Source organism: Oreochromis niloticus, linkage group LG14 (genome assembly GCF_001858045.2).
Source record: "Oreochromis niloticus isolate F11D_XX linkage group LG14, O_niloticus_UMD_NMBU, whole genome shotgun sequence".
NCBI classification, from domain to species: Eukaryota; Metazoa; Chordata; class Actinopteri; order Cichliformes; family Cichlidae; genus Oreochromis; species Oreochromis niloticus.
Genome location: NC_031979.2, coordinates 27,385,334 through 27,412,379, shown reverse-complemented (window position 1 = coordinate 27,412,379; position 27,046 = coordinate 27,385,334). Strand labels below are relative to the sequence as shown.

At 41.2% G+C, this 27,046-nt stretch overlaps 3 protein-coding genes across 12 annotated transcripts; 2 read left to right on the top strand and 1 right to left on the bottom strand.

Moving 5' to 3' along the window:
• The first annotated feature begins 175 nt into the window (after window positions 1-175).
• wdr81 (WD repeat domain 81) lies at window positions 176-25,299 on the top strand. 5 transcript variants are annotated; one of them, XM_025897851.1, is made up of 15 exons: window positions 10,255-10,918; window positions 11,624-12,051; window positions 12,477-15,982; window positions 16,065-16,172; window positions 16,342-16,541; window positions 16,704-16,885; window positions 17,172-17,337; window positions 17,783-17,948; window positions 18,048-18,857; window positions 18,945-19,090; window positions 19,233-19,415; window positions 21,942-24,439; window positions 24,761-24,858; window positions 25,065-25,133; window positions 25,239-25,299. In XM_025897851.1, exons 2-12 carry the CDS (start codon window positions 11,690-11,692, stop codon window positions 22,266-22,268), a joined length of 6,156 nt encoding a protein of 2,051 aa, XP_025753636.1. In that variant the 5' UTR covers window positions 10,255-10,918; window positions 11,624-11,689; the 3' UTR covers window positions 22,269-24,439; window positions 24,761-24,858; window positions 25,065-25,133; window positions 25,239-25,299. The 5 variants fall into 5 exon arrangements, with proteins under 5 accessions (XP_005474793.1, XP_019223231.1, XP_025753636.1 ...); XM_013268498.3 differs by having other exon boundaries at window positions 11,535-12,051; XM_005474736.4 differs by lacking the exons at window positions 10,255-10,918; window positions 11,624-12,051 and adding an exon at window positions 176-1,076 and having other exon boundaries at window positions 13,512-15,982.
• Window positions 2,297-7,508, bottom strand: LOC106097866 (solute carrier family 13 member 5). Of its 6 annotated transcripts, none has more exons than XM_019367688.2 (12): window positions 7,339-7,508; window positions 6,301-6,429; window positions 6,083-6,219; window positions 5,674-5,894; window positions 5,379-5,559; window positions 5,174-5,296; window positions 4,825-5,037; window positions 4,600-4,706; window positions 4,374-4,495; window positions 3,967-4,128; window positions 3,039-3,176; window positions 2,297-2,594 (listed from the first exon to the last, which is right to left on the bottom strand). In XM_019367688.2, exons 1-12 carry the CDS (start codon window positions 7,435-7,437, stop codon window positions 2,469-2,471), a joined length of 1,758 nt encoding a protein of 585 aa, XP_019223233.1. In that variant the 5' UTR covers window positions 7,438-7,508; the 3' UTR covers window positions 2,297-2,468. The 6 variants fall into 6 exon arrangements, 5 of the variants coding, with proteins under 5 accessions (XP_019223233.1, XP_019223235.1, XP_019223232.1 ...); XM_019367690.2 differs by lacking the exon at window positions 7,339-7,508 and adding an exon at window positions 7,047-7,143; XM_019367687.2 differs by having other exon boundaries at window positions 6,083-6,429.
• Window positions 25,080-26,983, top strand: serpinf2b (serpin peptidase inhibitor, clade F (alpha-2 antiplasmin, pigment epithelium derived factor), member 2b). The gene is made up of 7 exons (XM_025897915.1): window positions 25,080-25,133; window positions 25,239-25,298; window positions 25,423-25,723; window positions 25,909-26,052; window positions 26,168-26,356; window positions 26,515-26,657; window positions 26,759-26,983. Exons 1-7 carry the CDS (start codon window positions 25,080-25,082, stop codon window positions 26,981-26,983), a joined length of 1,116 nt encoding a protein of 371 aa, XP_025753700.1.
• The last annotated feature ends 63 nt before the right edge of the window (window positions 26,984-27,046 follow it).

The following is a 27,046-nucleotide window of genomic DNA, read 5'->3' as shown; positions in this document are numbered from 1 at the left end:
CTGCAGTCGTGGGTGTAGAGAGAATACAGGAGGGGCTCAGCACAGCGTAGCCGGTTCGTGTGCGGTGAGGAGAGTCGGTGCGTTAACGACGCGTAGGCGACCAGAGCGTCAGGTTTACATGTAAAGTCAATGGAGGAGCGCGATGAAGCGCGACTGGGGGTCCCGCGAAAATTCAGAAGCAGATTTGCGTCGCGAAAACGCGTCAGTCGTGCATCCAAGTAGCGCGACTGACGCGTTTGACGCGCGAATAAAAATACGCGCGTCAGTCTACCGCTCGAGTTGGAAAAATCTGAACTCCAGCGTCAAGTCGCGCTGCGACAACCAGTCAGGAGCCCGGTGATGTGATGCTCTGACCTAGTTCAGAGGGGCAGGTCCAGCCAAAGCCCTTCATTCTTCATTCAATATGGAGGAAAGGCTCATCAACGCGGTAGCAAACCACCCGGAGCTGTACGATGCCAGCTCCTTTCTGTACCGAGACAGGAATAAAAAGGACCTAGCTTGGAGGAAGATAAGTGAAGAGATCGGGCAACCTGGTAAGTTCATTCATTTCTCTTTTGAATCTTTTGACTGACCCGGGGAGGCTGTGCAAAAGCTAGCACGCCCGCCTACTGTCCCGCTATTTTCCCACTGATGAACAAATACCTTTCCGCTAACAAGTCATGGAGTGTTTTTATACCTGCTGCTATTATCTTGCTTAATAACACTAAAGCATAAGTCTTGTTGCCATTACTACTGCAGATTACACTTTGTTGATGCTACTGATAACACTTGTGCTGTTATTATTTTATTTATTTAATTTTCTTTGTGTGTATGTGTTGTATGATGTGTTAACATACTGCAAATCGATTTCCCACCGGGAACAATAAAGTTACCATTCACCATAAACAGCTGGACTTTACAAATGAGATGACCAAAGAGGCTTTGGCAGTTGCAGGAGGCAGTGGGGTTGGTGGAGGAGTTGTAGGTGGAAATCTCATTGGAGGTGCTTCTGGTGCTGGACAGTCTGATAACCTCCATGTACCTCATCACATATCCAATGTTCTGTCAGACATTACATACTATGTCTACAAAGCCAGGCAGACTCACAAGTCAGTTTTGTGCAGATCAAACATGACCCAATGAATATCCAGCCAATATGGAACGCATGCAGAGCTGGACCCCTGATGAGTGCGTTCCAGAGTTCTACACAGAACCTTCCATTTTCCACTCAATTCACCCTGACATGGTGCAAGTCTGAAGAGTTCATTAAGGTCCATCGGCGGCTTCTGGAGAGCACAGAGGTGTCCCAGCATTTGCATTACTGGATTGATCTCACATTTGGCTATAAGCTGTCAGATAAAGAAGCTATCAAGGCCAAGATTGTGTGCCTGCATCTCGTGGACAACCACACCTATCTGACTACTTATGGTGTAGTTCAGCTGTTTGACCAGCCACACCAACCCCGCTTATCTCCTTCTCAGTATGCCCCAGCGAAACCTCTTCCTAGCCTTGCTGCTCTTAATGTGCCTTCTCTACCCCTCCCTCTAAATGACACTGTGGATGGAATGGTGCCAGAATCTATAGGGTGGGAGTTCAGTGGCTGGACCACAGTGGACAAAGATGAAGAACAAGGTACTGAATTTTTATTGGATAATTACTGCTAATATATTAACAAGTACATTTTTTGTATCAGTTCAATGCAGCACTAATGCTATTAAACTTTATTATCAAGGTATCAATATATAATATATATATTTTTTAAACACACTGTTTTCTTTCAGTGTAAAATCAGTGAGAAAGGTAACCAGTGACTGGAGCTGTCAGAGAAATGTGAAAGTGAAAATATTTTCCTCTGAAATATTGTAAAGCAAAAGTGGCATAGAAGAAGAATTAAATTAAAAAAGAAGCGCCTCAAATTTTTACAATTTTTAAGTTACATCACCAAGATATACAATATGGCTTATTGCTGTAAACACATTCGTACATGTTAAACAACTTTGACTATATGACTAATTCTCTGATAAAAATGAAAAATTATTCCATTGTACTGAATAAAAGAAATGTGTATGATAAGAGAGTCAAACTATGTCATAGGTTTATATAAGAGGTCTAAAGTCATTTGTAGGTTAACATCATTATGTTATATATATATATATATATATATATATATAGGTATAGAGAGATAGAGAGATATATCTATATATAGAGAGAGATAGAGATATAGAGATAGATATATATAGATATATATATTTTTTTTTTTTTTTAAATGTTGTCATATAATTCAACCATTTTTCTCCCTAATTTTATAGATCACCACTTTTTTTCACTCAAGTGTCAATCAAAACGAGCCTCATGAGACTTGTGTCCTAACTCCAATTGGACACATGCATCTCACTGCGTGGTCCAGTACCATCCCTCTGTCCACAGGTCTTAGTCTGGCACCTGTGGGTAGGCTTGTGCATGGATCCTCTCTGACTGCAGAGCCAGTCTCATACCCCAGTGGCATTGGCCCAGGCAGGGACAGAGTCTAGGTGAAACATTGCTTTACCCCAGCTGTTAATGGCCAGTGTAGTGCAAAGAATGCCAATGATGTTCATGACCAATCCTGCCTTGACCTGGTGAAGAAGAAAAGAATGCAGTCATTTCAAGATCTAGTTTAATGTTAATATATTTCTGTAAATGTACTGGGTGCTATCAGTATAGTGAATAAATCTTCTGTTAACTCTCAGATTTTCTTAAGTTTATTTTTTAACCCATGGAAGTGTTTTGGATGTGCACACTCTTTTATTATTCTACCACTTTAATCCACGACAATAATTTGATTTGAAGGTGTTAAACTTGTTTATCATCCATTCATTTGCTTCAGTTCTGCAGTCTGAACACAACTTAACTTCAGCTATCGTCAAAACGTGACTGTCACTTAAGAGATTCTGGTCACAACCGCAAGTTTTTATGAATGTAAATTCTGCAGACCAAGCAGTTCAACATTGGTCCCAGAGTCACAGCACTGCAACATATAATATACACAATAAACATACCAAAACCAACATCGTACTTACCATGTCAGCAACCTTAAGGTATCCATAAGAGAAGACTATGGCATTTTGAGGAGTTGCGACTGGCAGCATGAAGGCAAATGAGGCACTTAGGGTACAAGGAACCATGACGTACAGCGGGTTGATTCCAATGGACTGAGACTGCAATAATCACACACAAGGTTTCAGCAGTCTGACACTCGGGCGAATACAGCCTTGATGACAACATCCTCCACTACTCTTTCTGGCTATTTTTCCTGCAACCTTAATCACCAACTCCTAACTCAGAATACAAATTATTCAATTTTGTGTGCAGACAAAACTCATTGGGTGTGTAATTCAGATTCCTGCTGGCTTGGTGCTTAATCTTGATGTCTAAACTAGAAACGTACAACATATATGGAGATAATGGCAGACTTTAAAGTTGCAAAAGACATTACTCAGTGGATGGGTAGATGGGTGTGGCGCGGGTGTGGTCTCTGGCCCGCTGCAGAGGAGGGGTGGCACGGTGAGCTCTCGGGGCGGCGCGGAGGCGGGGCTGAACAGGTGTTTGGGACGAGTGACTGATTGTGAGTTTTCTTATGTTTCAGTGACAGTCGAGGAAGGGCGCGGAGCAACTACTGAGTGGGAGTGTCTGTGTCCCATGTGTTTAAGCCGAAACCACAGCTATAATAAAAGTAGTGTGTGTCACCATAACCACGGTGTGTGTGTGTGTGTGTGTGCGTGCGTGCGTGTGCGTGTGTTCGGGTCTGACATCACAATTGGAAACCAAACCAAAACGTGGGAAAATGGGCCAGCTCTCACTGGGAGTAGTTTCAATGCTGAACTCCAGCTGGAGGAAAATTTTTACGCTAGGAAGCAACCTAACTGAGCTATTGCACCCAAACAGTATTTTCTGTCTTCCCCCACACCCCCTATTTTCATTCGCTCTAGTCTTGCTTCACTTCTTTACCATCGAGGCTAAGACGGGTAGGAAGAGTGTTGCAGTGGCTGCATTACTGGTGCATTCTGTGAAGGTGGCAATCAGCAGGCATATGACAATGGCAATTGCCCAGGGAGGGATGCTTTGCAGAGGAGCCATCTGATCTCCCATCCACTTTGATAGTCCAGACACCTAAAGAGACAACAAAACAAAGTGCATATTTACTTTGAGGAGACTGCGATTCAGGTTTGGTCACAATATATTGCATCTGCTACAATGTAACTATATTTGCAGAAAACCAAAAACATCTGAATCCAAAGATTTATTGATCCCTAGGGGATCAAGACACTGAATGGCTATTTAGAAGTCCTACATTTCTTGAAAGATTGTTATTGTCCCCATAACCATTGCATCTAACAACTGCCTTTGTAACTTACTTCACTGCCCTTAGCCAGAGCAAACCCTCCTCCAAGAAGAAGCACAATACCCCAAGGTAATTTATTTTTTGCAACTTTCCAGGTGAGGAGACGAGGTGTTGGGCCAGCAGTTTGATGAGGTGCTACAGGTCAAAGGAACGAATCATCAAAGTTTAATTACAGCATAGCCTACTATTTTCAAACTTATAAGAATGGGAAACAACATTCTTCAGAAATGATGGCTCACCCATGTCAAAACTATGAGTCCTAAAAGAACACAAGCGCGGAGGTTTGGAGGGCAGAACAAAGAGAAGGACTGCGACAAAGACTGCCACCGTGGCATCTGATACATACCTGAAGGATGGAGTGATAGCAAAAATCAAGTAATATCACATTTTTATAAACTAAATTTCTGAAGGAATAAACATTAGGTGTTGAATTATGTCTTTTTATAGAAAATATGTATACAAACTCTGCTCGGGAGTTGAAGATATCTGTTGCCCAGCCACTGACAAAGCCTGGATCCCTTGTGAACCACAGCAACACGAGCAAAATGAAGAGACACAGGACGCTTATCTCTCCAAAGGACATCGGCCCCAGCAGGCGATGCTGTTCACGGATCACATTATATGCAGCAATGTCCTTCTCTGTCTTCACAGCCCCACAGCCCCATGTCTTCTTAAAGCTGGGGGATCACATGGGAAGAAAAGTCTTTGTGTCACTTCTACACTCACTCACAGTCTTAGTGCGGTAAAAGGTTTCTTGATGTTGATTCAAGTCTCTGACACTTATAATCAGGCTTTATGCATTATCAAACTCACTTGAATCCCATGAAGACAAACTGCAGCCAAAGCCATGCCAGTGTGAGCATGATGATCATGTTGGGGAAGGCAAAACCGAACCAGGACGCAAAGTTAATAATGTCCCCGTTTTCAGGAAACAATCTAATAAAAAAGACAAAAACAAACAGGAGGAATATATTAATTATATTGCCACGATCCTAATAACTGATAAGAGGACACTCACTGGTTCATCTGGCCCATCAGCACCAAATTGGGACCACTTCCTGTCAGTGTGGCTGTTCCTCCGATACTGGCAGCATAACAAACACACAGGGTCATGCCTTTACACATTCTCTGCCGTTCTGCTGCCTCCTTATGCCTGACAACCTCAGCCGTGGCATCTAAGGAAGTCACTACTTCTAGGCCTTTAAACAAAGAGAAAGAAATGATAAAGGGCTACTAGCAGCTTGATAGAAGTCTTTGACGCTGTTGATTTTTTTTTTCTGATTTTTTTTATATGGAAGTTACAAAAGGCTCACCTTGTCCCTCATTCTGTTTCTCTGTTTGTGAATCAGCTTTATTGTCAGTCTCTGATGTTTGGACCTGCTCATCCGAGCTGAAAATTTGAGGCATTTCTGCCTCACTGGTGTTTAGCTGTTCCAGCACTGCTTGGACAATTGGCACCATCATAGCTGTGGTAGCAGTGTTACAGATCCACATGGATATGAATGCTGTTACACCCATGAAGCCCATCATCAGTCTGTCACAAGAAGATTAAGAAAAAAAAAAAATCAGAAAGGTTAGTGCTCATGGGTTGGAACATGAAGTATGTTAGACTTTTATGATGGGAGCGAAAGGATTATTTTCCTAATCTACATCGTATACTGTGCTTTTCATATCATAACAGATTAGATATAATGTCGGTCTGAAAGGTAATTAACCACTCACAGTGCTGGACGTACACCAACAATGAGCAGGACCCTCAAAGCCATGCGCTTGTGCAGATTCCAGTGCTCCACGGCTACAGCAACCATGAGTCCTCCAACAAACATCATGTTTGTGTCCTTTAGGTACTGCATACACACCTGAGACAAAAGGATCACACTAGATAAGATGTATGCACACATAAATAAGCATTTACACTGTGATATATATTTTTTACTTACATCTTTGGACTCCATGATGCCAAACAAAGGGAAAAGGAGAGCTGGAAGCAAAGCGGTTACAGCCAGAGGTAGAACCTCTGTGCACCAGTACACTGCCATCAGGATTATCACATAACCACATTCTGCCACCTGCATTAAGAAAAAAAGTACAACATACAAACAACTCAGAATCAGAAAGAGTTTATTTATCCCCAAGGGGCAATTAACATACAACAGAGCAGCATGACGTTGAAGACAAGGACAGGGCATAAACAGGCAATAAGAGTGAGATAATAAATACACATAATATACAGTATATACACAAATTACACAGTTGAATTAAAGTGACTGACTGCACCAAACAAAGGCATTGCTTTCAGTCTGTGTCAGCAACCTATCTAGGAAAGTCTTAGTTTATAGACTGAAGTTTATAAATAGCTAAGATCAATAACCATGAAGCAATTTTAATGAGACATTAGGACAGTTCAAAGGGTGAAGATAAGTTGTCTCATCGCCACTACAGATCTGGATCATACAAGTGAGATCTAGACAAAACTTGGATTGTTAATCATACCCCCTTAATTTAAAATTGTTTCATTCCGGTTACATATCAGCTTCTTGAAAACCAATTTTTCTTTTCATGCTTCACATTTAAACCTATGCCAATGATAACATGCTCACACCCTGTGATTCTTGTGTCTCTATGACCCACGTAGAAGTAACAACGCGTAAAGAGCCCTTTTTTTACTCTGTGGTCCCGCGCTTACCTATCATGCTACCAAAAAGAAGTTAAAATAACAGAACCGGAGAACGTAGCAGCAAACACTGGAGAGCTCTCTCGCGCTCCAAGCGCTGTGCACTTGAGCGCGCATCAACAGGTGCAAAAGATCTAGTGCAAATTAAAACGCGTGAAAGGTAAAATCTGACTTAATTTTAGTTTACTTACTTACTTTAAAAAGTAAAGTAAGTAAGTAAACTATCTCATTAAAATTACTTTATTCTCTCATCTTTTTTTATCAGGGTGTTTAGGTTTAACCCAAACGCAGATTAATTGCATACCTGTGTCCCGATCACTAAAGGCAGTGGAAGAAGTAGTAACGGAGTTAAGAAGAGGATCAGTTCATTCTTTACAGAGTAAAGAAATGTCAAGAATGCCATCTTGAAAGGAAAAAGGAGAAAAGCAGACTTCGCACCGTGGATGGCACTTTTGAAGCGCAGACGAGAGGAGGGAGGGGGGGGGGGGGCAAATAAAAGACAGAGCGAGAGAGGAAACATAATGAGGAGAGAGAGAGAGAGAGAGAGAGAGAGGACGGGAGAGAGAGAGAGAGAGGGGGGGGGGGGGGGGGGGGTTGTAGGGTGCAAACACCGAAACTAAAGAACTGACCAATTAAAAGTGAAAAAGTTCCTCCACATAATCAGCACAATATTTTACATATATTTTCTCTCGGCTTCGAAATCAGTCTTCACTGTTACCATCTTGAAACCGAGGATTCCCCAGTTTACAGGACCATCCGACGGTACTGTGAAATACAGTGGTCATTATGTGTCACTTACATAGGATGAACAAGAATAGTGAGAATTTTAATCTGTTAGTTTCAGCAGGATTATTTTTGTTCATGATCAAAATAAACAATAATAAATAGTAATAAATACCGAAAATCATGAGTCCACGAGAAAGTCCAGGAGACCTGCATTTCATTTTTGAAATGATCCGATTACAGTATGTACTTTAAAATTCATAACCTTTTAAATTCCCAAAGGCTGAATGGCTCAATCAAATTCACTTAAATGTAAGATATTACCATTACCATGTGTGGTAAGCACCACCCGGTTGACAGGCTTCAGTCTTGTTGTTGCTTAGACAAAAGATACAACTAAAAAAAAGATGCAGAATTTTTCAGTTTTAGCATAAAATGCAGTTTTGTGTTTACTGACTTGCACAAATTTATCAGCTGTGCTGGATGTAGATGTAACATTCATTGCGATCATAAAATTTACAGCTGTGACCTTTGTATGCTGTCATGGCAGGGTATGCTGGTGTATTAATGGAATGGACCCAAACGCAGACACGGGAGAAAAGAACTGAAGATTAAACCAAAAGTGAGCCTTTATTGCAGCTGATTGCAAAAGAAAGGAACAAGAAACAAAGGCGAAAACTAAACTAAGGCCTAAACTGGAAAATAACTAAGTATTAAAACCGTGACAAGAGATATGAACATGGAACAGAACAGGAACATGAGACAATGTAACTATGAAATAACCAAACGTGAACCAGAACAGTAGGAAGAACTCTGAGACTTGACGTGACTAAACATGAAACCAAAAAGACAACCTAACCAAGAACAATAAGGCTACGTTCACACTGCAGGTCTTAATGCTCAATTCCGATTTTTTGATCAAATCCGATTTTTTTGTCTGCTTGTTCACACTACAAATAAAATGCGACAGCAAATGCGCTCTAGTGTGAACGCTCAAAGCGGCCCGCATGCGCAAAAGAAGATGTCACACACAACGCGCTCTGTTTAGACCCAGAGCAAACAATATTGTTTGACTTCGGACTTTACATTTCCAAATTTTTGCTTTAAGTTATTTTGTTATTTACATAATAATGTAAATAACCTAATAATTATCCTTATTGCTGTTTTAGAGGAGCGGTGCTTCAAAGGATAGTTGCAGATTTCTGTCAGAATCTGCAGATTATACAGTACAAATAAAATGTTCACGTTGTCTTCCCAACAGTTTCGCTAACATCTACACTGGATGGCCAGGAAGCGTTCGCGATGTCTTCTCGGGCGCTGATAATTGGCGTCTGTCTTGTGTCAGTGACGTAAAAGACGGATTTAATGCGACATGACCGTTCAAACAGCAGTCGCTTTCTAAAACATCGGATATGTATTGGATTCAGTACCACATACGAAAGTGACCCAGATCGGATTTGTGTCGTTCACACTGTCGTACCATGATCCGATATGGGTCGCATAGGGTCCAAAAAATTGGATTTGATGCGCTTTCGCCTGCAGTGTGAACGTAGCCTAAGAGAAAGTGGACCTAAATACACAGGAGGGTAATGAAGGAAGTGGAAACACCTGGGGAGACACAGCTGACACAAATTAACATGACGCCACAAGGGGAAGTAAAACCAAACACAGTGTACATGGAAACACTAGACTCTTCAAAATAAGACAGGAAACATGGAGAGATGTAGCATGAAAAACACATGACAGGCTGACAAAGAAGACAGGAAAAGACTCACAAACACGGGGACATAGATGAAACCTAAACCAGACTAAAGACAACTAAACCCTAACTAAATAATAGCATAAGAACTTTCTAAAATAATATAAGGAATACAACATAAACTCAAACTGCTGTGTCACAGACCCAGCCCCTGACAGTATGCAAAGTTTATTTATTTACAATATCAGAGAAACAATTTGAATACATATACTGAAATTGATATATACATGGAAACACAAAAAATAAACAAGAAGATATGCACCCACCCCCGGCCCCCAATTCAGTTTTATCTATGACAGTGTACTTTAGTTGATTTCATGTAGTCTTTAATGGAGTCACAGATTTAGTGGGGATAAAATTAACCGACTCTAAGCAGATTTCATGTTTTTGGTGTTGTACCTACAAAAGTGACCATTATTGGATGCCAGCCATCAGTTATAATGACAGGAGCACATTGCAAATAACAATGGCAGGCAAATATCCGAATGCAGGTATTTGCTTGGGATATTATAAACATAGCAGACACTCAAGCAAATCGGAAGAATTTCACTTGTGCAGATTGCAAAGTCTGCACAAGTGAAGGATTTGTCTATAAAAATACACACATCATGCCACCTTGTGGAGAGAACCCATACAACACAGAAATCAGGTAAATACAGCATTTCTCTTTGGGAACTTGGAACACTGGGAAATTGGGAAGTAGCCTATCATGTGATGCGACCTTAAATATGATCAGGTGATTTCCTGGGTCCTTAAAGGTCAGAAAAAAATGAAGAAAGACCTGGAAACTGTGGCTAGATTTCATCCATATTATTTAGACAGTAACAGTAGTGCTAGCGTCTCTGTAATACCAGGGATTTATTGTTAGTAAACAGTATTTTTAACCAATGCATAAAGAACCACGATGTACCAAGAGGACCGGCTAAATTTCGGCCATTCTTTACCTTTAATATATTACCCTAAACGTGTTACATCAAAAGTAGGTTATCAATAAGTCTTAACTAAAAAGGTAACCACAAACCTTACTTCTGCGGTTTATGGCAGAATAAATAAAGTGCTGAAGAGCAAATATACGTGTAGTACAGAGGAAGCGCTGCCGTCACAGCTGCAGGGAGCAAGCATCAATAGCAATCACATGAGAGGGGGCTGGTGTTATGTCACGTGAGGTATTGCTTCTAAAACATGGCTCCAAACAGCTCAGAGCAAAACACAATCGGCTGACTGACTGTCGTCTGGCCGCTGACACTCATCTCTAAACGCCAGAAAATGAAGCAAACACATGTCATCATGCAGGATGTCCAAGTGTTATGAAGTTAATGTCGGACAAACTCATCATGCATGGAACCGGGGTGCATTGTTAGCTCAACGCTAACGAGCTGTCAACTGCTACAAGTGGTGAGAGGTGAGCTATATGTTGGTGGCAATTGGTCTGCAATTGCATTATAGTTGTAATTTAACGAGGTAGTTGCTTTCGTTTAGCCTTGTGCTAGAAATATTAGCAACTAACTGCATGGTTGCGTTTTGCTTCCATCAGTTATGCATCTTAAGGCTAGTCCCTTTGTTAAGCTAACTGTTAGCTAGCGATAACTTCCGACGTTACTTCCCCAATCGTCATTTCTTAACCTTACCGACGGTTTTTATTAACTTTGTCCGTTGAGTTACTTAATATGTCAAAAAGGTTGCCATAATGTAAATACAGTTACGTGAATTTCTTAAGTTTTCATCCCCCAAACTGTCGTTTTAAATTGGGAATTGCTGTTTCTTTGGTGTCGTATCTGCCTGCAAGCTGTGAGCATTTATGAAAAGGACTCATGCCATTAATTACTACTAAGTGTAGTGTTTAAAAGAGCAGGTTGAATTACAAAATTACTCAGAAAACCTGCCCACAGGGCAGATTAGATTTGTAGAACTTGAGTCATGTGAGCTGAGCTCAAACTTTATGAGAGAAGTAGAAAGCATTAAAGCAGTATTGCCTTTTATAGTGGTTGCTCATCTAACTGTCTATTTATACTTTACAGTTCTGTTTTAAAGGGACAGGTGGATGAGGAGATAACATTTGCTTTTGGTGATTTTATATCTTCCTCCATGGATATCTGAAAACTTCTAGTGGCTGACAGCAAGTGGAAAGTAGCTGAAAAGTGTCTAAGTGGGAACAACCAGTTGCAGATTCACCATGGATTGGCTGATGCATGCAGCTGAAAAAGACTTGGGGATTGAAAGACGGCAGCAAGGCCCAGGGCGCCGTCCTCAAGAGCTTGTAGCCCTTGTTCCTGTGCGCTGGGTGATGGGCCTGAGAGAGAGGCGAGTCATGCGCTGTGCCCGTTTTGACAGCATCAGTGAGGCAGAAATTTGCACATACCTTCAGTCTTCCCAGGCGAAACTGCCCCCTGGGTGGACTAGAGTGTGCATTCAGGGTCTGAGGAAAAGTAAGCTGAGCTACAGACTGGCCAGAGAGCCATGCCACCAACAAATGGAATTTCTGTCACAGGATTCTTACGCCAAAACAATGCAGAGTGTCTCACAGCATAATATCAGGTACTCAACATAATTTAAATTCTAATGCAAAATATATCTTTGCGTACCACCTTATTGTAGTTCTAAATCCTGATTAAGCTAAGAATATTTGTCTAAGAAAAAATTTTCTGCGATATTGGGTACAGCTGATCAAGTTAATTAATCATTGAGCACTGAAAGACTGTGTGTGAGAGAGTTTTTGTGAGGGTTTTTATTCAATAAGTCAGTAATAAAAATATGTTTTAGGTCCACAACTAATATGTTCGTGTGTAATGCTTTCATATTAAATGAGCTGTGTTAGGTATTATTACTTGCTTTAGTTAGGACATGGTTACTCATTACTTGGAGGCATTTCTTAATCATGCAGTCCTAACAACATTAGGCGTTATGATCTAAGAGAGAGTTTAATGCTTAACAGTCTCCATTGCCCTTCTTCTTTCTTTCAGGAATCTATGGCGTGAAGCTCATAACAAACTTGTGCGGCCATATTCAGGAGCCAGTGAACAGATGCATGTTGCAGCTGTAGATGCAGTACGTCATGCATTACAGAAGCTCTTTAATTCCACATTTATCTCAACTGAAAAAGTATCTCCATTGCTTTCTCCTGCCAGAGAGAAGGAGAAAGAAGTCTGCTTGCCATCTAGCTCATCTTGTTTTTCCAAATCCCAGTCAGACAGTCTGTGTCCTAACATCCTGCCTGCAGAATCTCTTTTGGAGACAGCAGAAATGCTCTATGTGATTCTCCCTTACACTCAGTATTCACTTCATGATATTGTCTCCTTCAGCCCAGCCAAGCTTGCTAACAGCAATGCCAAAGTGTTGTTCATTCTCTACCAGGTTCTAATAGCTATGCAGGCATGTCATGCAGCGGGCCTATCTTGTGGAGAGCTGTCTCTTCAGGACATAGCAGTAGATGATCAGTTGTGCAGCCGCCTAAAGCTCAACCTAGCTCATTATGAGGAACTGGGAACAGAAGAGGATGCAGAAAGTAATGTTAGTCGCAGAAAAGAGCCAAAAAATGTCCTGCCAAGGGAAATTCAGTGTGTGAGCCAAGAGAACAAAAGACTTTGCAAAAACTGCTTTGATGAATTAAAGACTTTGGTTCTGGACTGGGTCCATGGACGGGTCAGTAACTTCCGCTACCTGATGGAACTAAACAGATTAGCGGGGCGGCGAGAAGGAGACCCAAATTATCACCCAGTTCTGCCTTGGGTGGTGGATTTCACTGTGCCAGAGGGAAAATTCCGGGATCTCAGGAGGTCAAAGTTCAGGCTCAATAAAGGGGATAAGCAGCTGGACTTTACATATGAGATGACCAAAGAGGCTTTGGCAGCTGCAGGAGGCAGTGGGGTTGGTGGAGGAGGTGTCGGTGGAGACCTCAGTGGAGGTGGTGCTGGTGCTGGACAGTCTGATCACCTCCATGTACCTCATCACATATCCGATGTTCTGTCAGACATTACATACTATGTCTACAAAGCCAGGCAGACTCCCAAGTCAGTATTGTGCAGCCATGTTCGATCCCAGTGGGAGCCCAATGAATATCCAGCCAGTATGGAACGCATGCAGAGCTGGACCCCTGATGAGTGCATTCCAGAGTTCTACACGGACCCTTCCATTTTCCACTCAATTCACCCTGACATGCCAGACCTAGATGTGCCTTCATGGTGCAAGTCTTCTGAAGAGTTCATTGAGGTCCATCGGCGGCTTCTTGAGAGCAGAGAGGTGTCCCAGCATTTGCATCACTGGATTGATCTCACATTTGGCTATAAGCTGTCAGGTAAAGAAGCTATCAAGGCCAAGAATGTGTGCCTGCATCTCGTGGACAACCATACTCATCTAACTACTTATGGTGTAGTTCAGCTCTTCGACCAACCACACCCACCTCGCTTATCTCCTTCTCAGTATGCCCCAGCAGAACCTCCTCCTCTTGGCCTTGCTGCTCATAATGTGCCTTCTCTACCCATCCCTCTAAATGAGACTCTGGCTGACACTGTGGATGGAATGGTGCCAGAATCTACAGGGTGTGAGTCCAGTGGATGGACCACAGTGGACAAAGATGAAGACCTTGAACAAGGTACAGAAGCTCTGGACTCTTTAGCATCCACTGGCTCATCCACCTCAGCATCTTGCTCTGTGCCAGTACCAGGTATTAGTGCATCAGGAGGAAAGACGGGAGGAGATCACACAGCACTTACTGTATCTCAGTCTCCAGGTTCATTCCCTGGTGACCTCTCAAGTGGCATTGGTCCTGGTTTCCGAAGTGGCATGCTGCAACGAGGTGGGACGATGAACAAAAAGCACGGGGAAGGAATTGTGACTGCCTCCAGTACAGAGGAAATGAAGATCATTCTCCCTGAAGGCTTTAACCCATTTCAGCCTTTAGAAGAGCTGGAGAAGTTGAACAATTTTCTGGTAAAAAGTCTTCACGCTGACGTATGGCATCCTTTGGCTTCTAGTGTGCGACTGGACCTGACAACCGAATCCCTCCCCTCTCTTATGCATCTCTACCAAAGAGACATGCAGGCTCTTGGTGTTCTCATCGCTGAGATATTCTACGCCGCTAAACTAAGAGGACTGAAACCAGATACTGCACTCAAACAGCGTTTCCAAGCTGTTATAAAGCTATGCTCTGCCAGCCTCCGTGATGTACCACTGTGTTTGCACCATGCTCTTGAGACACTTTTGCTAATAGAGAAACATTCTGGAGAGGCAAACAAAGATTTATCAGATTACCCAAGTCCTCTCCTCTTCAAATATGACCCCATCTTCAATGGTCTGCCTCCTCCAAGCCCCTCTCAGTTACTGAACTCTGTCATCACTCCCTTTCCTTTCCCTTCTTATTTTGCAGCACTTCATCATTTTATTTTTTCCTACCATGCCAAGATGGAAAATATTAGTAGCCTTCAAGGAAGAGATGTTGTCTTTCACTTGTGGCAGCAGCTTGAAGCACTGCTGCGGAGTAGCATCACAGCAGAGGGTCTTGAGATCCTCTTGCCCTTTATTCTAGCCCTCATGCTTGAGGAGTCCACTGCTGTCTATGCAGCTTGGTACCTTTTTGAGCCCATCTCTACAGTACTGGGTCCCAGAAATGCAAACAAATACTTACTGAAACCGCTGATTAATGTTTATGAAAGTCCTCACTGCCTCCGAGGCCGTTTCTATCTCTACACTGACTGTTTTGTTCTTCAGCTGATTGTGAGACTGGGCCTGCAGGCCTTTCTATCCAGCCTACTTCCCCATGTGCTCCAGGTCATCACTGGCTTTGAAAGCTGCAACTCGGGCTCTGGAACCGAACCTTTTAAAGGGTTGAGAAATGGCATGTGTAATATGGGAGAGGAGGAAGAAGAGGAGTTTCAGTGTGGTGATGTTCGGCCAACGTCTGGGTCTGTTGGCGGTAACATGGGGGCTAGCGGCAGCATCAGTCTTAGTGACCAAGTGTTTCTTTCGGAGCCAGAAGACTTTCAGAATGGGTTTTATGTCAACAGTGGCGCAGGGGTGCTTACTGGGAAACAGCAGAGTCAGAACTCTGCAGCCAGGGAACAAGACCAAGAGTCTCTCAGTGTGGGGAAACTAAGTGACAAAAGTAGCGCAAGTGAACTCTCTCTGGGTGAGGACTCAATGCGGGATCGAACCAGCCTGAAATCAGCTGACAGCAGCCAGGACCTGAAACACACCAGTGAAGGAGAGGAGGGAGGAGAGCTGGAGGAAGATGAGGGGCCAGATGCTGGTGAGGATAAAGAGGGGACAAATGACCGAGCTGTCTTCAACCTTGAGCTTACTCCTTCTGGTTGCACAGAAGCTTCAGGTGCCACAGTTGCCACTTTAGAGGGCGAGTTTGTGAATGGGATGACACTGGAAGAGACGGAGAAAGAGATTGTGGAAGGACAAGATGAAGAGGATGACCATGATCCGTCAGAAGAATCTGAGGGAAAAGAGCACAAAATTCTTCTTGGTGAGTTAATGGCGGTGGTTCATGCAAATGTTTTTACATAAAGTGGCAGTATCTAACATTTTGATTATGTTTCTAAAAACAGATACAGTCTGCAAAACCGTTAGATGGCTGTCAGCGAAACTTGGACCAACAGTGACATCTCGATACGTAGCCAGAAATTTGCTGCGATTGCTCACAAATTGTTACGTTGGTATGTAAATTTATGACAGGTAAAGCTTAATTGTCTAATTGGTAGTTAATAAAATGATGCTCTGGAGTTTTGCATTGCTTAACTCTTGTTATATCTTATGGAGTTTTGTTTTAAGTTTCCCTTTTTTTGTCCTCCTTTTTCTTTTTTCCTTCCTTGTTTTTGCCTTTAGGACCTCAAAATCACCAGTTTGTTACTCCTGCATCTGACGGGAGCAGCCTAGAAAGTGTGGGAATGGGCAGTGTATATGAGAAGAAACCTGTTGTGGGTGACCACACTGCAGGGCCTGTGCTGGACTGCCTCATCTATATAGCTCAACTTTACGGAGAGCCTGTACTGACCTACCAGTACCTGCCTTATATTGGATATCTAGTAAGAGGGGAACAATAGACTTTTTTCTGACAATTACACATGAAGCCGTCTATTAGCATTTTGAGGCTAGTTTTCTTTGTCACAGGAAAGCAAATGTATTTTAAGATGTAAAAATATAAATGAAAATATGCTATTCATTTAATAAACGTGCATGTTTTCCAGGTGTCTCCACCCTCTTCTCAGCGTCTTAACACACGCAAGGAAGCAAGTCTGCTTGGAGCTGTTGCACTTACACAGAAGATCATTGTATTTCTCTCTGATACCACTTTAATGGACATGCTTATGAAGATCAATCAGGATATTCTTCTGCCATTGTTGGACCTGCTTACTACACCTCGTATGGGGTAATTTACAAACTAATTTATATACAACTACATTAATTTGAGGGGACTGTGTATAATAGAAACTGAGGGTTCCAGAATTCAGTAAAACCTTTTTAAACAGCAAACTGTTGGATGATTTTGCTTTTTTTTGTTTTTTCTTTACCTTGTTGAGCTGTTATGTTTTGAAGTGAAAAAGCTTTACATTTTGTTACAGAAAGATGATGATAATAAAAAAAAAAAAAAACCCTCATTAGATTAGATCTGTTTATCCTTTGTTTTGTTCTTCCCATTCTGCTGTACTCTGTAGGTTTCCCAGTGGAGTTCAGACACGCACTGCTGTCTGTCTCAAGACACTCAGCCTGATGGCTCTTATCTGTCTACGCATTGGGAGGGAAATGGTGCAGCAGCATATGGCTGACACTTTGCGTCGATTCTTTGCTGTTTTCTCACTGCTGCATTCTCTGCAGCCCCAGGTATGCACGCACACACGCACACACACACTTTTTCACAATCTCTATCCTTAGCCGTCACAGCTAAATGCTGACCACCAAAAACTAAATCATAACTCTGACACAGAGGATCAGGGTCTCAGCTTGGTCCTCACAAAGATGGATAACCCAACAACTAATACATAATGACTGGCAAGTGTTATGTTGCATCTTTCTTTTTTTTTCTTTTTTTTTCTAAAAGGCTTTCAACTCGAAGTTTGTCACAAATAGCTTCATGATAAATATTTGACACGAAGTGACAAAACGGTAAAAAAAAAAAACTAGATAGAAACCTATAATAACCTTTTTCTTTAATAAATGTAAAGGTGTATTTCAGTTACACACATTTCTTGGAGTTGCAATAAAGGAATACAATTTTAAAATGTCAGTTATGTCAAATATGTCAGTATAGTTTGTCTTTATCCTGTAGCTCGACAACGCCCCTCGCAGGGTTGTGGGAGAAGTCACAGTGGTAGATGTCTGTACCACTGAAGAGTCAAATGTGACATATGAGCTGGGGGTCTTGGAAGAGCTGCAGACTGTGTTTAACCCTCAAATGGCTCATGCCTCTTACATCCCCTTCTACTGCCTCATCGGTAGGTGATATCTTATGTTTTATCTGTGCTAAAAGTAATGGGTTTTTTTTAATATATATTAAAGAGATATAAAACACCATTCTTTTGTCATTGCTCTAGGTGATACAGCAATCCGGAAACTAGTACCTAATCATGAGCTGGTCTGGGAGTTGGCCCAGTCTTACCATCAGAGTGTAAGTCAGAGTCAAGAAACATCCACCATAGGATCCAGGGTGGATCCACTTCCACCGTCTGGTTTTGGCAGACGTGTGGATTGTAGCACGTTCCCATCCCCCTCGACTAGTTCCACCCTGCAAGGAGACTTGCTTCCTGAGTCAGGCACATTTGGGAGCCACCTCGTAGGAAACCGAATTCAAGTATCCAGAGACACTGACTATGGTGGCTGCCCAAATGTTGGCTTGACTCACCCTTGGGGACGCTCTAGTCATACCACACCTATCATTACAACAGCCTCCACCTTCACAACACCATCCACTGGTGCAGCTTCTTTCTCCTCCTCCTGGGTGTCCAGCCCCACGCCAGAGGACAGCGTCTTGAAGCAGGAGCTCCCCCGAAGTAGCCGCTCCCTGCAGGGCAACTGGCTGGCCTACTGGCAGTATGAAATTGGTCTTAATCAACAAGATCCACATTTCCACTTCCATCAGATCAGATTACAAAATTTTCTGGGTCACTCGGGCACCACAAAGTGTTTGGCACCTCTTGCAGGAGAGGATTACTTTCTTTCTGGTAGTAAAGACAAGACTGTGAAGCTTTGGCCGCTGTATAACCAGGGTGATGGTACGCAGGATGTGGAGCCCAGGCTGACGTACAATGACCATCGAAAGTCAGTGTTCTATGTTGGACAGGTGGAGGCTTCACAGGAGGTAGTCAGCTGTGATGGTACCGTGCACCTGTGGGACCAGTATACAGGTAGGGAGATGAACTGCAGTGCATTACTACACACAAGGTAAACTGTTTCATTTAGCTTAAATATAAGTTTTTATCTGCTTTACATAGGCAAACAGATCCGCTTGCATGAAGCCATGGATGGGAAGAATCCCATTACAGCTGTCACCACCATGCCTGCTCCACACAGCAGTGTTGTGTACGGCAGCGCGGATTCTGTTCTCCGCTTCATTGATCCTCGCAAGCCTGGATTGCAGGTAACAATTTCAAACTATCTGTTGAGGCTTAGTCTATACATCACCCACCAATTATTTTTCATTACTGTGTTTTGAAAACTATAGCTCTTTTGTGCTTCTCTACTATAATAATAATAATTGTAATCTTTCCCCATGTACTCAGCATGAATTTCGTCTGGCATACAACAATGTGAGTGCTGGGCTCATCCGTTATCTGGCTATAAACCCTTCAGGACGCACAGTGGCGGCAGGTTTCTCATCTGGCTTCATTGTTCTGCTAGATGCACGCACAGGGCTTGTACTGAAAGGCTGGCCAGCTCATGAAGGAGACATACTCCAAATGAAGGTATATTTACAGTTTGTATGTAGTGTATGCAGTTTCAATCACCTTTCAGTCAAATGGGTAAGGCGGTATCTCTGGGTGACAGCTTGAGTTGTCAGGGGAGTATGTAGTCAGATTTTGACTGTTGTTATATACGCTCGCTGGCCACTTTGTGAGGTACACCTATTTGTGTCTTTAGACTACTACTTAGTACTACTGAATTTCAAACTTGGCATCAGAATGGAAAAGAATTGTGATTTAAGTGATTTTGAACTTAGGATGGTTGCTGGTACCAGATGGGCTGGTTTGATTATTTCAGAACCTGCTGATCTGCTGGGATGTTTCCCACACAACCATCTCTAGTGTTTACAGAGAATAGTCTGAAAAAGAGAAATTATCAGTTAATCTGGTGAAACTGCCTTGTTGAAGTCAGAGGAGAATGGTTAGACTGCTTTAAGCTGACAGGAGGGCAACAGTAACTCAAACACTTGTTACAGCCAAGGAATGTAGAACAGCATCTCTGAATGGACAAAGCATCAAACCTTTAAGCAGATGGCTACTTACCACACCAATCAACTAAAAATAGGAAACTAAAGCTATGTCTTAAATGGGCTCACCAAAGTTGGACAATAGAAAACTGGAAGAATGTTGCCTGTTGCCTAATGTCTCCCAATTGCTACAACATTGGGATGGTAGGGTGAGAATTTGGCATAAATAACATTAAAGCAGGCTGCAGGTGGTGGTATAATGGGGTGAGGGAAAACTTTCTTTTCTTCTAATGGCTGTTTCCTGCAGGATGATGCACTGTGTCAAAGCACAAACTAGTTTCTTGAACATGACAATGAGTTCATTGTAGTCGAATGGCCTCCACATTCACCAGATCTCAATCCAGTAGAGAACGTCTGGAATGTGGTGGAGCCGGAGTTTGACATCATGGATGTGCAGTCAACAAATCTGCAGTAACTGTGTGATGCTGTCATTTCAATATAGATCAAATGTAGATAAAAAGAAAGTAAAGATTTATTCGGCTTAGAATAATACTTTCTCAATGTATATGATACCTTGATCTTATAGTGCGCATTCATGAACCTCAATCTTTGTTACACCAAGTACCAGTCAAGTTTTTTACAGAAGACTTGGGCTGGATACATGGGGATCATGAAGTTGTTACATATATTGGTCTCTGCTTTGGTCAAACTTTTTATTTTGTCACCTGGAGCAGCAAGTATGGGGTTAGATGATTGGTTTATATAAAATCCAAGACCCCTGCAGTTATTTATTGATATAATGTAACCATTTCATTGTACACTTCAACGAGCTGAATCTGGGCTGTACAAAATCACTATCGGGCTTTCTGGTAAACAGTGGAAACTTCTGGATGACCACACAGCCCACGCAGTGCACAGCTAATCGCTTGTCATTTGCATAGACTCCATCGCTCTGAGTGACCCACATTACATCAGACACAAAATGGAAAATTTTGTTCTGTTACCTACCTGAACGGTTTTTGATGCACTTGGTATAATAGCAGCATCATTGCATTTTCCTCCTCTGATTACTGAGTGATGCTTTTGATTATGTATGTGCATCTAACCTCTAGTTTGATAAGTGTAGTGATAATTTACCAGCGTTTATTTAAGATTTACAGATATTGCCTGACACCAAGACTGTCCAAAAAAGGGGTCAGCCTTTTTTGCTGTTGGATTCCTAAACTAGAATTTACTCAAGCCAGGAAGTGTAGCTGTACTGTTCAGTGGTAAGGTAAATAAATATTAAAACAATGAGTCAAGTGTCTTTTATTTTTCGGTATTCCCCATAGGTAGTGATTCAAAGATACTAAGGGGCACAGAGATGGTGAAAGTTGTACCTAGCAAATATGTTGTCAACATAGTGCAAACTTTATTTAACCCCAAATTAGGTCAGAGATAAGGGCCCCAGTTTTAAACTCACAAGTTTGGGCAAATATGGACACAGGTTAGATATTAGAAAGACCACAGTGATTTCTCATTGGCGCACACACATCACTAGGGCCTCCCCCATTTTTCTTACCTGCAGCAGCTTATTCGAAATGCACTTTAAAAATTAATTTTCTTTTCCTAAATGAAAATTTTACGAACAAAAACCTTGCTTCTAACTGAAGGTTCAAAATTTATGGATATGGAACATGTTATTTAGTGGTTATTATTTATTTAGTTTTTTTGTTTGTTTGTTTTTCAATGGTAGTTACTGATAGTAAATGATGATTTAGAAACTTAATATAAACAAGGCTAAAGGCTGATTTTGTCTGTCTGAATGTGTGGAATACGTTTCTGTTTTCAATATTTTCAAATAAAAACCCCTTTCCCCATTTAGTTTTATTTACTAAGGGTCTCTGGGTTTATTCAGCTCATCTTTTCTTGTATTCCTTAAATTTTAGAGTATTTGCAAGGTATATAATGATTTTGGTGTATTTGACATTTTACTCTTTATTCCTAATTTTTGTTTTGTTTCTAAGTTACTGGGACATGACATCCACAATCACTGATTCTTGTTTCTTGTTTTATTTTTCAGGCTGCAGAAGCAAATATTGTTATCAGCTCCTCCACTGACTACACATTGACTGTGTGGAAAGATCTGGAACACAAGCCTCTTCGCCTGTACAAGTCACCATCCGACCCCATCCACGCCTTTGACCTTTACGGTTCAGAGATTGTAACGGGAACAGTGGCTAATAAGATCGGAGTGTACTCTATGGCTGATATCTCCTTGAGCCCTGTTAGCAGCACAAAACTGAGCACAGAGAACTTCCGCGGTACTCTGACCAGCCTTGCAGTCCTGCCCACCAAGAGGCTTCTGCTGCTGGGCTCTGAGAATGGTGCCATTAGGTTATTAGCTTAAATCAATAGCTAGAAGCTATACTAAACACACTCTGCATTGACCTTCAAAGTGTCTTATTCATGCCAGATACCAAGTGTCTGAGCTCCTCTGTCCCTTCTGTGCTTTCGGTCAATTATACTGGTAGGGCAAGTTGTCATATCATTTAAACTGTTTGTTGAATGAGGCAGCACAAGTAGAGGCATTGTATAAGCTTCATGTCTACTGCATATTGCCATTGAGGCTATTGACATGTATCATGTACATTGATAATGAATTCCTTTATTATTTTGTTCTTTTAAACCTATAGATGTATATACGAGGAGATTCTCATATAGACAAGGTCACTTATTCTTTTGACTAGGTTCCTTTTTCTGGTCAAAGGAATGAATTGGAAGACAAGCTCAGGAAGGTCTTATGTAGTGTTTACACTTTTCCAAATAGATGCATAACAAAACCAAAAATACATTGACCTCACCTTTGATTTCCCTCATGATAGAACAAATATGTATCCAAATGCACTGATTAAACTATGCAGTATTTGTAGATCACATCCTTTGTTTGTGTTAGTGTTGCTCCATTTTTCATTAGATATTTCAGTGTTTGTGTATACATCACGAACAGTAAAAGTACACTTGCTGTTGTGATGACAGTCTTGGTGTACCTTCTCAGAGAGGAGACACTTAAGTTGTCACATTAAAAAGTTAGTGACCGATGCACAGCCTTTATTCTACTGCACAAGTATGGCCTGAATTGTAACATTTAGAGTCTCACTCAGATTTTAAAGATTGAATGTTTTTTATCCACTAATAAATTACTTGAAGTTGCTTTGGGATTTTCTAAACATTGTTTAGGTATTCTTGATCTAACACTTCACAAAAACCTGTAGCAACAATACACTGGAAGTGGAACCCGGCAGATGCTGCTTTAAGTGGATTTGCCAGCTATTGCAGAGACTTCAGCAATCAGCTTCTTCTAATTTTTGACTCTAAAAGCTAGCATCAGAACAGTCAATGCCAAGATAAACTGCTTATGTATTTTAACCATTATGTTTAACTGCTTGAAAACTGCTGAGATGGCAACAGAAGCTACAAATCAATAAATGTATTGTGTAATGTAGTCATGATGTGATGCAAATTAACATACAGTTGAAATTTTGCTCCTTAAATTGAGCCCAACCTCAAGTTTTCAAAGTTTAGTAGCATTTAACTATGAAAGCTTTGCTGTTTGCCTACTTTTCTAATTATTTGCCTAAAGTTCAAAATTGTTAAGTGTACTACACGTTTTGAATTTTTTTTTGTTTTGTTTTTTAGAAAATCCAGAGTGAAAGCTCAACTGTAAAATGACCAACTTTGTTTTAACGTTTGTAGTTGCACATTGATAATTGGTTACAATCGATATTCTGTCTCCGAACATTTTACAAGAAGTCAGTGAAAAACTTATTTATTAACTGGATTAATAAAAATTACTCCAATGTTTTTCTGTGTGTGTACCAGTTGTTCTGTGATTCACCTACACTGACTGCTAGCATGTCCTTTGATCTTGGCTGAATCACTAAAGCTCAGATTGTACAAAGTCCTCTTTGTGTTTGCAGACTGCAGTCATGTGATCTGAAAGATATCGTTTTTGCTTAGTGGTAAAATGTGACCAAGTCCAACAGATGAGTTTCTTTTTTTTATATTTCTTTGAGAATCTAAAGGGTATTATTGGTCACAACACAAAACAGTGATTTCTGGACTGAAGCCTCTGGTTTTGCTGCCTGAGATCTTAAGTTAATCATGGATTAAATCCAGGGCTTCTGGGAAATGTGGGGGTGTGTTCTCTGACATCAAATGTATTGCTTTGAAATAAGCAACTTGTATTTGTTTACTGACACAAAGCTGGATTAATCAGACTTTTGCAACAAGTTGCCGTGTTTCCTTTGGATTTAGTTGTGTCATGAAATTATCACCTCCCCACTGACGTGCTAAATAGCTGCTCGTGTTTAGCTTCAACATTTAACCCTGCAAGAGTTTCAGGAGCTACATTTACAAACAAATAGTGGCTTAAATGAGGCCCCAATCAATCTAAGTTGATATTTAACTGTTTGCTGAGCAAATGCCAATCTCTTACTCCCAGGAATCCTGACATGCACCGCACTTAGTTGCTCTTTTTTTGGACAAGCCAGCAAGTTTTTTTTCTAATTTAAATATAAGGTAAGATATACTCACATATTTAAACACTCCTGCACATTTGAATACTTTAGAGACTTAAAGGATTACACAAAATATCACTGTTTTAACATTTTTCATGTATAAAGTCTGCAAGGGAGGTAATGTTGCAATTCGAGTTAATGCCTTTTTGACATTTGATTTAGATTTCCATACCATGTTTAAATGCCAGAATACAAATGTTTTTTTAAAATATTTGTAAAGTAAATTATTTAAAGATGAATCTGCTCTTTTATAATGTGCTTTGGCAACTTGAATAACTCTTGAAAGTACACAATTGATGGTTGAACTCCACATGTGTTTTAGGCACATTTCTGGTGATTTCCTTTGAAAGTGAGCGCAACTAAGTAGAGTGAAAGTGCTCAATTCTTCCAGACAATCCATCAAAGTAATTCTAAATAAAGGTGAGGAATGTTGTGTCTTAATGTCTTTCTTTTTTCAATAGCTTGTAACTATTAGCTGGAAGAGTGAATATGGTGCTTTCAGAGGCATACTCATTTTTATCGCATAGCATGCTAAATTGCAGTGAGCATGAAAGGTAATTGTGTCGATCCATAAAATCTAAGCAGGATATAGAATTTTGCCGTTAACCTAATTTTCTCTTTCACAGTTGCATTGTGAGGAAATGGACCTCTGCCTGACACTCCTGTTGATCTATCTCTGTAGCCAAGGAGCCACTGTAAACTTCTTAAAGATCTCAACAAATCACTGTTAAGATTATACTGGATGATTATGTCCTGTCCCTGTGCAGATTGTTAATCTATATTATCTTTGTGCTCAACAGAATGCTGAGGTGGAAGAAAATCAACCAGTCTCGCTGGTGCCTCTTACTCAACCAGAGGAGGTTAGAGTCAAAACGCTTTTGCTGTTTTTTTCTTTCTTTTTGTTTTTCCGTGTTCATGGTTCTGGACTCCTAAATTAACAACTTGGAAAATAATAAGCTTTGGAATTCTAATGTGTGCCTATAGGAAACAGGACCCAGCAGTACAGCACAGCCAGAATTCGCAGATACTACAGAAGCCTCTGTAATTACAACATCCTATCAACCACCTACAACAAGTAGTGGGCCCACCGGAGCCTCGTCGATAGAAGAGGATGATGGGGGTTGTCTGTCTCTTGGCAGAAACCCACAATCCAGGGAAATTGTTGCTGCTGCCATTCAGAAAATGGGTGTGCAGCTGCTGCAGAACCTGGAGATGACGCCAGAGCAGCCAAATATTATCATATCTCCTTTAAGCATATCACTGGGCCTCTCCCAGCTGGCTTTAGGTATGCATGTCTTGTCGATGTGCTTTTACTGCATCATATTTTATCTAAGCGAGTTGTTATATTTATATGCTGTTACCATATCTGATGAATTGTGTCAGCAACTTACCCTAGTTTATTGTTGTCTAGAGAACACCACATTTCTCATTCAGTAATTGTACCCCTCTTTTTTTTTCTTTTTTTTACAGGTGCTGTAAATGAGACGAGGGAGCTGCTGATGCATCATCTTCATGAAAACGCTCTCCCCTGCTACCACCAGTCTCTACATAGTATCTTGATGCAGCTCAAAAACAGTGATCTACACATTGCCACACGTATCTTTCTGCGTGAAGGTTATTACTGAGAAGATTGTGTCCTTAAATTTTAAAACAATTTATCTTGTTACACCTTAAAGAAGATCTGAGAGAGTATTTAGGAGAAATAAAGTCGGGGTGTTTATTTTTTTAGGGTTTAAGCCGAAGGAAGTATTTGTCAATGAGTCTCACCGGTTTTATCGCTCGGAACCAGCAATCTTGGAGAATCTGGAGCAAATAAACACATGGGTAGAGAACGCAACTCAAGGAAAGATAGCTGACTTCCTTTCTGCTTTACCTCCCAATCTGCTTCTCATGCTCATTAATGCTGTCCATTTCAAAGGTGAGTGAGATTTTCAAATGCCACTGTATTTGTAAAATTCTGCCCATTTTATAAGATACTGTTTCCTTTCTAATACCGAGTGAAACTGACTGTGTTCCGAAGTGTTTTACATTTTGCTGCTGTCTCAAACCGAGATCCTCCCTCCATTGCTCCCACAGGAGAGTGGAAAGCTCGATTTGACCCCCGCTTTACCTCCAGAGGTGTGTTCTATCTCGATGAACAGCACATGGTTGATGTAGAGGTGATGGAAGATGCCAAACATCCCTTGAGTTTCTTTATTGATCATGAACTGGAGGCTCAGGTAAAACACAAATATTTTCAAACCTCAAATGTTTGAAGAGAAAATTAAATTCCTTGCATACCCTCCATTTTACTAAAGCGCCATTCTTTTTCTTTGTGCAGGTAGCGAGCTTCCCATTCCTGAAGTCTATGAGTTTGTTGGTGGTCGTGCCTCTGTCTTTGCAGACAAATATCTCTTCACTTGCTGCAAAGATCGATGTCTCTAACCTTTATAATCGACTGCCCAAAGAGAGGGCAGTCCAAGTAAAAGTCCCCAAATTCAAACTAGAGTATGCTAAAGAGTTAAAGGATGTCTTTATCAAATTGGGTAAGACCTGTTTTCTGTGAACTTAGTGTTACATTTATAATTTACGACTCATACATTATTACATTATTGCTTGATGAAACTAC

What these genes read in the sequence shown, in the direction of transcription:
- LOC106097866 (XM_019367687.2), bottom strand. Translation starts at nt 7,437, where the DNA reads ATGGCATTCTTGACATTTCTTTACTCTGTAAAGAATGAACTGATCCTC. An exon ending in CTGATGGGCCAGATGAACCA is followed by an intron (nt 5,297 to 5,378) that starts GTGAGTGTCCTC and finishes CTTTTTTATTAG; the next exon opens with ATTGTTTCCTGAAAACGGGG. An exon ending in TACCCGTCTTAGCCTCGATG is followed by an intron (nt 3,177 to 3,966) that starts GTAAAGAAGTGA and finishes TGATTATTGCAG; the next exon opens with TCTCAGTCCATTGGAATCAA.
- wdr81 (XM_025897851.1), top strand. Translation starts at nt 11,690, where the DNA reads ATGGATTGGCTGATGCATGCAGCTGAAAAAGACTTGGGGATTGAAAGA. An exon ending in CCCCTTCTACTGCCTCATCG is followed by an intron (nt 17,949 to 18,047) that starts GTAGGTGATATC and finishes TCATTGCTCTAG; the next exon opens with GTGATACAGCAATCCGGAAA. An exon ending in CCTGTGGGACCAGTATACAG is followed by an intron (nt 18,858 to 18,944) that starts GTAGGGAGATGA and finishes TGCTTTACATAG; the next exon opens with GCAAACAGATCCGCTTGCAT.
- serpinf2b (XM_025897915.1), top strand. Translation starts at nt 25,080, where the DNA reads ATGGACCTCTGCCTGACACTCCTGTTGATCTATCTCTGTAGCCAAGGA. An exon ending in TCTGTAGCCAAGGAGCCACT is followed by an intron (nt 25,134 to 25,238) that starts GTAAACTTCTTA and finishes TGTGCTCAACAG; the next exon opens with AATGCTGAGGTGGAAGAAAA. An exon ending in ACGTATCTTTCTGCGTGAAG is followed by an intron (nt 26,053 to 26,167) that starts GTTATTACTGAG and finishes TTATTTTTTTAG; the next exon opens with GGTTTAAGCCGAAGGAAGTA.